Consider the following 9,639-nt stretch of genomic DNA (forward strand, 5'->3'; position numbering starts at 1 on the left):
GTCTATATGCAATATAAACTGCTCAAAAAAAATGAAAGGACCACTTTGAAAACACATCAGATCTCAATGCTGGCTCTCTCTACTGCTATTGACTGATATGGTGATGTGTTAGGAATGAAAGGATGGAAATGAAAATGATCAACCAACAGAGGGCTGAATTCAAAGACACCTCGAAAATCAAAGGGAAAAAATGATGCGACAGGCAGGCAGGCAAGTCCATTTTGATGAAATTTCATTGCAGCAACTCCAAATCGTACTCAGTAGTTTGTATGCCCCCCACCCCATGTGCTTGTTTGCAGGGCTGACAACGTCCTAATGAGACAACGGATGATGTCCTCGGGGTTCTCCTCCCAGATCTGGACCAGGGCATCATTGAGCTCCTGGACAGGCTGAGGCGTCAGATGGACCAAAACATAATGTCCCATCCAGAGGTGCTCTATTGGATTGAGGTCAGGTGAGTGAGCGTGGTGGGCAGTCAATGGTATCAATTCCTTCATTCTCTCGCCACATGAGGCCGGGCATTGTGGTGCACCAGGAGGAGCCCAGGAGCCACTGCACCAGCATAGGGTCTGACAATGGGTCCAAGGATTTCATCCCGATACTTAATGGCAGTCAAGGTGTTGTTGTCTAGCCTGTAGAGGTCTGTGCATCCCTCCATGGATATGCCTCCCCAGACCATCACTGACCCACCAACAAACCAGTCATACTGAACGATGTTACAGGCAGCATAACGTTCTCCACAGCTTCTCCAGACCCTAACACGTCTGTCACACGTGCTCAGGGTGAACCTCCTCTCATCTATGAAAAGCACAGGGTGCCAGTGGTAGACCTGCCGATTCTGGTATTCTATGCCAATCAAGTTCCATGGTGTTGGCTGGGCAGTGAGCACAGGGCCCACTAGAGGACGTTGGGTCCACAGGTCACTCTCATGAAGTCTGTTTCCGATTGTTTGGTCAGAGACATTCACACCAGTGGCCGGCCTGCCTGCTGGAGGTCATTTTGTAGGCTCTGCCAGTGCTCATCCTGTTCCTCCTTGCCCAAAGGAGCAGATACCGATGGGTCCTGCTGATGGGTTAAGGACCTTCTACGAGGGACCCTGTCCAGCTCTCCTGGAGTAACTGTCTGTCTCCTGGAATCTCCTCCAATGCTCTTGAGACTGTGCTGGGAGACACAGCAAACCTTCTAGCAGTGGCACGTATTGATGTGCCATCCTGGAGAAGTTGCACCACCTGTGTCACCTCTGTAGGGTCCAGGTATGGCCTCATGCTACCAGTAGTGACACTGACCGTAGCCAAATGCAAAACAAGTGACAAAACAGATGAGGAGGGAAAAATGTCAGTGGCCTCCCTCCACCTGTTAAACCATTCATTCCTGTTTTGGGGGTCCTCTCATTGTTGCCCCTCTAGTGCTGAAACTGATTAACAAGCCCCTCTGCTACTTAACTGACCAAATCAATAGCCCAGAAGTTTCACTGACTTGATGCTATACTCGGATTCAAAAGGGGTCCTTTCATTTTTTTGAGAAGTATAATATATATATTGTATTTCAAAAGGAGGAAAAACAGAACAGTTGAGAGTTTATAGGGCATTCAAGAGCTTGATAGACTACACCGTTACATCACCTTTTGTGACGGATCAAGTTCAGCTGCATCTTAATAAGCCCATTACAGTTTATAGTGCAAAAGAAACGGTCAATTTAGAGATAAGGACTGAACTAACAATTCTGTAGTTTACTATCAAGTACCCTGCTCAACTTGGGGTCACATCACTCACATAACATTATGACCCTCACCTTTCTGTTGCAGACTGCTGAATTTCCCACTTGGGACAAATAAGGTATTATCTGTCATTGGAGTCATGCCCCCCACACCTTGTGAAAGCTCAGCATTTCTCCTTAAACCTTTGAAAAGAAATGAATTAAATATTACAGGGAGATTCACTCGAAAGAGGCCCCATATATTCTGTTGTAACTCCTATTAGGAAGAAGCAATCTGAACCAAGAAAATCCACTCTATACCTTGATGTAGGTGTAATCGATTGCATGACATGCAATGCTGGAAGTGGTTTCCGTTTTCTGCCAGACACATTTAGATGCAACGCTCCATGTTCCTGAACGTATCGGGGGAATAGCAGCAATTTCATATTGGATGTTTTCCTTCAAATCTTCCGCAATGCGAGGCTTGTTCCGATAGACTTTTCCTTTGAGCAGACCCCGAAGGAAGAAGTCTGCTGGTGTCAGATCTGGCGACTGTGGTGGCCAAAGCCCCTTTGAAATTACCCTGTTGCCAAATAAAGAATCAGTTTCTACCATGCTTCTTGTCGATGTGTGACACATTGATCCATCTTGCTGGAAGCAACCTTCCGTTAACTCACGATCATCCAGTTGATTCTGACATCGCTTAAACGAATTGGTGACAGAATAGGTTTGCACCGTGAAGACGCTGTACACCACCATCCTAATGAGAAGTCGAGTGACTGAGTGAAGTGGTACGGGTGGTATGCAACCAGAAGTTGCAAACATTACCTCATCGCTCCGACGCAGGGGCTTCCCAGCTTGTTCGAAGCTCCATATACTAAGGAGCACATTGCACGTTGTTTCGTTCAGATTGCTTCATCTTAGTAAAAGGTTATTACAGAATATTTGGGGTCTCTTTCGAGTGAATCTCCCTGTATTATTTACCCTTTAAAAGATTTTAGTTTGTCATCCCTGCATACAATGTAGTGCTGTGGTGCTCTAAAGGTATGCCATATAAAGTTCCATACCCACGATTCCTCCAAAATGTTGAAGAGGTACCCTAAATAAGCAAAAGTTGTTCTTCACAGATTAGTACATAAATAGGAAATTCAATACATCTTTTGGACCCTTACCCGGCCAGAACGCCTTTATAAAGTAAGGACAGAGGAAGAGACTGTGCACAGGGCATTACCTCTCCTGAACACTAGATGGCAGTCCTCTAGGTTGCTGCGGTACCACAGACTCCAATGGGATTTCATGGGAGCTGGAGTTCCGTACAGCCCTGTTGGGTGATGCAGAGCCCTAACTCGTTGGGCTTCCACCTCACTCGGAAGTGCTTTCAGACCATGCTAACCATAGGGAGTACTCCCAGGTGCAACATAGAAGAACCCAGCTGCCAGTGCTCCAGGAGCCAGAGTCAGAAGGTGCTTGCTGGAGGAGGAGTGGAGGCGAAAGGAGAGACTGGAGACAGATAGAAGAAGAAAAGAAACTACTGGGTACTTTTATTGTACTGTGCTATGTGCATTGGTGTTGTGAGAAACGATTTGGTAAGTGTTTCCCACATAAATAAAAGCCAGTGTTGTGCTGGACTTGTGCCTCGTGTTTGTCTGTGTCACCTGATGCACCCCCCTGAAGGCAACAACCCAAAAAGCTAAAGTAACAATGATTGCCCTTCATCATTCCAAAATTGTCCAATGAAGTAAGGATCTATTATAAGTTATACTTATTTAATGTACTGCCTACTGTCACTCTGTACTTTGGGTAAGTGGCATACCTAAACAGGCCAGGAATGAGTATATCTGGATGTGTGTATGCATATGGCTTAAAATAGACCGGTGTCTCATCTATGGTTGGTCCTTGCACCTACTGCTGACAGAGAGAGGCTCCAATTCCTAGCAAACCCACAAAGTTATAAGAGGATTTTGAAAATAGAGTGATGGACTATTTCCAGGGGAAAAGGCTAAAAGAAGATGGATCTCAAACCTGTGTGTCCAGATGCTTTGGTCAAGAGTTCACCAGAGATGACACTCCACACAAACAAACGACAGTCATCGGAGCAGGTGAGCAGAATCTGACAGTCCGATGAGAAGACACAACAGTTGATCTGTGGGAGGGAGAGAGGCATAGAGAAAAAAGAAAAACTATAAGACACGACCATCAAACGTCTTCACAAATAAATATCGGATGGCGCAAAATTTCTTACAATTAAACGAAAATAAAACAGAGGTTATTATTTTTGGTCCTGCCACTTCTGCGGTTGAAATCGGCACTCAGTTAGGCTTCTTGGGAGCATTGATTCATAATGACGTCAGACACTAAGGTATCATCTTTAAGTCGTCACTAAGTTTTGAAAAACAAATCTCCACGGTAGTAAAGTCCAATTTTTACCAACTGAGGCAAATTTCTAAAGTAAAATCATTTCTTTCACAGAAGGACTTGGAAACAAGTGCACAGGCCTGCATTTGTATATAAAATGATAGGACTGGGGCGGCATGGTGGCGCAGTGGGTAGCGCTGCTGCCTCGCAGTTAGGAGACCCGGGTTCACTTCCTGAGTCCTCCCTGTGTGGAGTTTGCATGTTCTCCATGTGTCTGCGTGGGTTTCCTCCCACAGTTCAAAGACATGCAGGGTTAGGTGCATTGGCGATCCTAAATTGTCCCTAGTGTGTGCTTGGTGTGTGGGTGTGCCCTGCCCGGGGTTTGTTTCCTGCCTGGCGCCCTGTGTTGGCTGGGATTGGCTCCAGCAGACCCCCATGACCCTGTAGTTAGGATATAGTGGGTTGGATAATGGACGGATGGATGATAGGCCTGTCGGGCATCAGTGCTACTTAAATATTTGGAAACAGTCATTCATGCCTTTATTACATCTCGGCTAGATTATTGTAATCTCTATATATAAAAGCCAAATACCACTGACTTACTCAACATGAAATCTCCCGAACCACGAGGACTTGGGACTTGAAATTTGGAATGTAGGTTACCCTTGCGCCCATAGGTGCTCGCTAAGAAACGGTTTTAAAAATTTCGTGGTCCAAGCGTGAAATTTCTTATAGTTTTTTAGAGCCATTCACTCCATTTCTTTCTAAAATAAATTTCTATAAAGTAAATTAAAAATACTTTCATTTTTCTGAAGAGTACAAGTTTTGTTTTGATATTTTCCAGTTTCCACAAAGTTAGCCATTTATTTATCTTTTTTAAATAATTTAGTTAGGTTATTCCAAGGTATGTTAAAGCAATTTTTTTTTGAGGATTTTGATTTTCATACTTTTTTTTATTTTATTCTTTTTCATACTTTCTTCACAAATTCTTCTATTAAGTTTATACCTCTTTAAATAAACCCGTAAAAACTATGACCGAGGAAGAAAGGATTTATATTGACGAAGTAATGGTCCCTTACTGCGTGGTGCGGATGAGCGGTGACGGCGCGTGCCTGTTCTCCTCGCTGGCCTACCTTGTGCATGGCACCACTTGTCTGGCCGCTCAGATGCAGGTTGACATTGCTAGCCACGTCTCTAATAACTGGCGGAGGTTCAAGCCATACACCATGACGCAGACTGGCAACCCCTACCGCACCAGGCCTCAGTACCTCTCCGAAATGTACAGACCCGCAACCTATGACTGCTTAAATCTTCTATACTTAAAACAGCTTATATCTGAGTAAACCATTTCAAGAAATAATTAGTAACCTATTTTGTTTCGTTTATGTGCTAAATCTTGCCTTATGACCTTTACAAGACGTATACTGTCACTCTGTATATTTTAAAACACATTTTTCCTGTTTCTATCCCATAGCGAAGCACAGATATTCAGCTAGTTCCTTATATGTGGGTCTGCCAAATTCTGCACTGTCGTGCCTTCAGCAGGTTCAAAACGCTGCAGCTAGATTCTTAATAGGGACGAGAAAAAAGGATCATATCTCCCCCATTTTAGCCTCTATCTCCACTTGGTACCGGTGAGGTGTCGCATTGGTTTTAAAATTGTGTTGTTTGCTTTTAAAGCCTTACATGATCTCACTCCAAAATACAGTACTGTGCAAAAGTTTTAGGCAGGTGTGAAACAATGCTGTAAACAAAGAATGCTTTCAAAAATGGAAGTGTTAATCATTTATTTTCATCAATCAACACAATGCAGTGAATGAACAAAAGAGAAATCAAAATCAAATCAATATTTGGTGTGACCACCCTTTGCCTTCAAAACAGCATCAATTCTTCTAGGTACACTTGCACACAGTTTTTGAAGGAACTCGCCTGGTAGGTTGTTCCAAACATCTTGGAGAACTAAGCACAAATCTTCTGTGGATGTAGGCTTCCTCACATCCTTCTGTCTCTTCATGTAATCCCAGACACACTCGATGATGTTGAGATCAGGGCTCTGTGGAGGCCATACCATCACTTCCAGGACTTCTTGTTCTTCTTTACGCTGAAGATAGTTCTTAATGACTTTGGCTGTATGTTTGGGGCCGTTGTCCTGCTGCAGAATAAATTTGGGGCCAATCATACACCTCCCTGATGGTATTGCATGATGGATAAGTATCTGCCTGTATTTCTCAGCATTGAGAACACCATTAATCCTGACCAAATCTCCAACTCCATTTGCAGAAATGCAGCCCCAAACATTCAAGGAACCTCCACCATGCTTCACTGTTGCCTGCAGACACTCATTATTGTACCGCTCTCCAGCCCTTCAACGGACAGACTGCCTTCTGCTACAGCCAAATACAGTATTTAAAATTTTGACTCATCAGTCCAGAGCACCTACTGCCATTTTTCTGCACCCCATTTCCTATGTTTTCGTGCATACTTGAGTTACTTGGCCTTGTTTCCATGTCGGAGGTATGACTTTTTGGCTGCAACTCTTCCATGAAGACCACTTTTGGCCAGACTTCTCCGGACAGTAGATGGGTGTACCTGGGTGTACCTGGGTCCCACTGGTTTCTGCCAGTTCTGAGCTGATGGCACTGCTGGACATCTTCCGATTTCGAATGGTAGTAAGCTTGATGTTTCTTTCATCTGCTGCACTAAGTTTCCTTGGCCGTCCACTGCATCTACGTTCCTCAACGTTGCCCGTTTCTTTGTGCTTCTTCAAAAGAGCTTGAACAGCACATCTTGAAACCCCAGTCTGCTTTGAAATCTTTGTCTGGGAGAGACCTTGCTGATGCAGTAGAACTACCTTGTGTCTTGTTGCTGTGCTCAATCTTGCCATGACATGAAACTGTCTTCCACAACCTCACGTTAGTAGCAGAGTCTGGCTGTTCCTCACCCAGTTTTAAGCCTCCTACACAGCTGTTTCTGTTTCAGTTCATGACTGTGTTTCAACCTACGTGTGACATTGATGATCATTAGCACCTGTGTGGTAGAATTGGTTGATCAGACACCTGACTAAAATCGTACAAAATCCCTGACTTTGTGCAAGTGGACCTATAAGAATTGATGATGGTTTGAAGGCCAAAGGTAGGAACACCAAATATTGATTTGATTTAGATTTTTCTTTTGTTCGCTCACTTTGCATTTTGTAAATTGATAACAATAAACAATCACTATTTATATTTCTGAAAGCATTCTTGGTTTACAGCATTTTTTTCACACCTGCCTAAAACTTTTGTACAGTACTGTACATCTGCGGCCTCCTTCACCCCTATGTGGCACTAAGAGCATTGAGGTCATCTGGATGACTACTCCTTGTAGCTCCAAGATCTTGTCTGAAGTCGAGGGGAGACCAAGCTTTCTCAGTTGTTGCTCCTCGGCTTTGGAATGACCTGCCTTTTCACATCAGGTCTTCATCCTCTATCGAGGTTTTTAAAAGTCGGCCTAAGACCTACTTGTTTTCCTCTGCCTTTCACTGTATATAATGGGATTGTGATGGTTGTTATAATTGGTTGTTTTATTAATCTGCTTCTGTACAATTTACCTTGTGTTTATTTTAATGCTTCTTTGTACAGCACTTTAGTGCAACTTCTGTTGTTTTAAATGTGCTTTTATAAATAAATAATCTCATCTAATCTAATCTAAAATGTGGTAGATGGAGCCTATCCTAACATATTTTATTGAAAGGTTTCCTCCCACAGTCCAAAGACAGGCTGGTAAGGTGAATTGGCATTCCTGATTTGTCCCTGGTGTGTTTATGTGTTCACCCTGCGATGGCCAGGGATTGTTGCATCCTTGCACCTTGCACACTTGCTCCAGCGTTGCCCACCGCCCATGCTCAGAATAAGCGGGTTTAGATGAAGGATATTTTTAGCCAAAGATAAAACTATATTTTATTCTTTTTTTTTTTAATAAAATATCCAAAATTGGCATTAGTTTATAAATGGGAAGCAATTTCTGGAGATAATTAACATTGGCTGCAGTGGGCTGGCGCCCTGCCCGGGGTTTGTTTCCTGCCTTGCGCCCTGTGTTGGCTGGGATTGGCTCCAGCAGACCCCCGTGACCCTGTAGTTAGGATATAGTGGGTTGGCTAATGGATAGGGCGGCACGGTGGCACAGTGGTAGCACTGCTGCCTCGCAGTTAGGAGACCTGGGTTCGCTTCCCGGGTCCTCCCTGTGTGGAGTTTGCATGTTCTCCCCGTGTCTGCGTGGGTTTCCTCCGGGTGCTCCAGTTTCCTCCCACAGTCCAAAGACATGCAGGTTAGGTGGATTGGCGATTCTAAATTGGCCCTAGTGTGTGCTTGGTGTGTTTGTGTGTGTCCTGTGGTGGGTTGGCACCCTGCCCGGGATTGGTTCCTGCCTTGTGCCCTGTGTTGGCTGGGATTGGCTCCAGCAGACCCCCGTGACCCTGTGTTTGAATTCAGCGGGTTGGAAAATGGATGGATGGATTAACATTGGAAAAATCTAGAATGGCGCAGGCTTTTCAGCCCAACAAAGCTTACCAGTCCTATCCACTTAATTCTTCCAAAATAATATCAAATCAAGTTTTGAAAGTTGCCTAAAGTCCTACCGTCAACCACACTACTTGGTAAATATATTCCATGTTTTTTGAGGCTCACTGTGTGAAAAAAAAAACTTCCTAATGGGTCACATGATCCCAGGAGATTTGGGATGTTTATTTCTGGAGTGTGAAGAAAAAATACACAAAGCAACAAGGAGAAGCTGCAAAGTTTGCACAGACCAGCATTTGTATATAAAATGTTAGGACTGTCGGCATTAGTGTTACTAAAATATTTAAACATTATATATGTATTTTTAGTGACCCAGCTAAGGTGAAACTCCAAGTAAATCACTTATACCACAAACCTCTTGCACCACTTATTCTTCTTGATGAAAAACCTTTTTTATTTTATAATAAAAATATTAACAAAAAATACCACGTGCAGGCTATTTCAAGTAAGCGTCTCTTCAGGTGTCCGTATGACGGAATAATACACATGGCGTGAGCATATTTATATTCACCTGGAGGGGACAGCTGCCCAACGCACCACATGTCAAACTCAGTCAAAAGTTTGTTTGAAATGAGATCCGGCCTCTTACAGATTGATCAAACCTGCACACACACACACACACACACACACACACACACACACAACTCCAACGCAAGGTTAGGAGGTCAATCCCAAGCCCCGCATTCCCGTCCGGACGGGTCACTTACCTCGCCCTTGTGCCTTGTGAAGTGCTTCACGGCCGTTTTGTGGTAATCTGCCTTCATCGCGGGGGCGGCGGCTGCAGGGACGACGACTAGGACGGCCGCTCTGGAGCGCCGCATGAAAGCCTCTCGATTACCGCCAAACACTGGGCGTTGCCATGGAGACCAGGCAAGCGGCGATTTCTCTGATTTCCTGGACTCGCGGAGTTGAGTGACAGAGTGAGTGACAGAGAGTTCGCGAAGCCGCCGCACTCGGGTAAGCTGAACGGCGTTAAGAGCAAAAAAAAAAAAAAAAAGAACTCGTAAAGCAGTTTATAAAGTTTTATTTGACT

The 9,639-nt window shown here is 44.2% G+C and overlaps 1 protein-coding gene across 2 annotated transcripts in view; it reads right to left on the bottom strand.

Annotated features, from left to right (window-relative positions):
• The window catches only part of wdr38 (WD repeat domain 38), a 52,913-nt gene extending 43,487 nt beyond the window's left edge, over positions 1-9,426 (bottom strand). For both annotated transcript variants that reach the window (XM_051931991.1, XM_028808905.2), the window contains exons 1-2: positions 9,314-9,426; positions 3,718-3,838 (exon numbers count right to left, since the gene is read on the bottom strand). In XM_051931991.1, coding sequence (XP_051787951.1) covers positions 3,718-3,838; positions 9,314-9,370 — 178 coding nt within the window. In that variant the 5' untranslated portion in view covers positions 9,371-9,426. The remainder of the gene's footprint in view (positions 1-3,717; positions 3,839-9,313) is intronic.
• Between the last annotated feature and the right edge of the window lie 213 nt (positions 9,427-9,639).

The sequence above is a fragment of the Erpetoichthys calabaricus genome, chromosome 9 (assembly GCF_900747795.2).
Source record: "Erpetoichthys calabaricus chromosome 9, fErpCal1.3, whole genome shotgun sequence".
NCBI classification, from domain to species: Eukaryota; Metazoa; Chordata; class Cladistia; order Polypteriformes; family Polypteridae; genus Erpetoichthys; species Erpetoichthys calabaricus.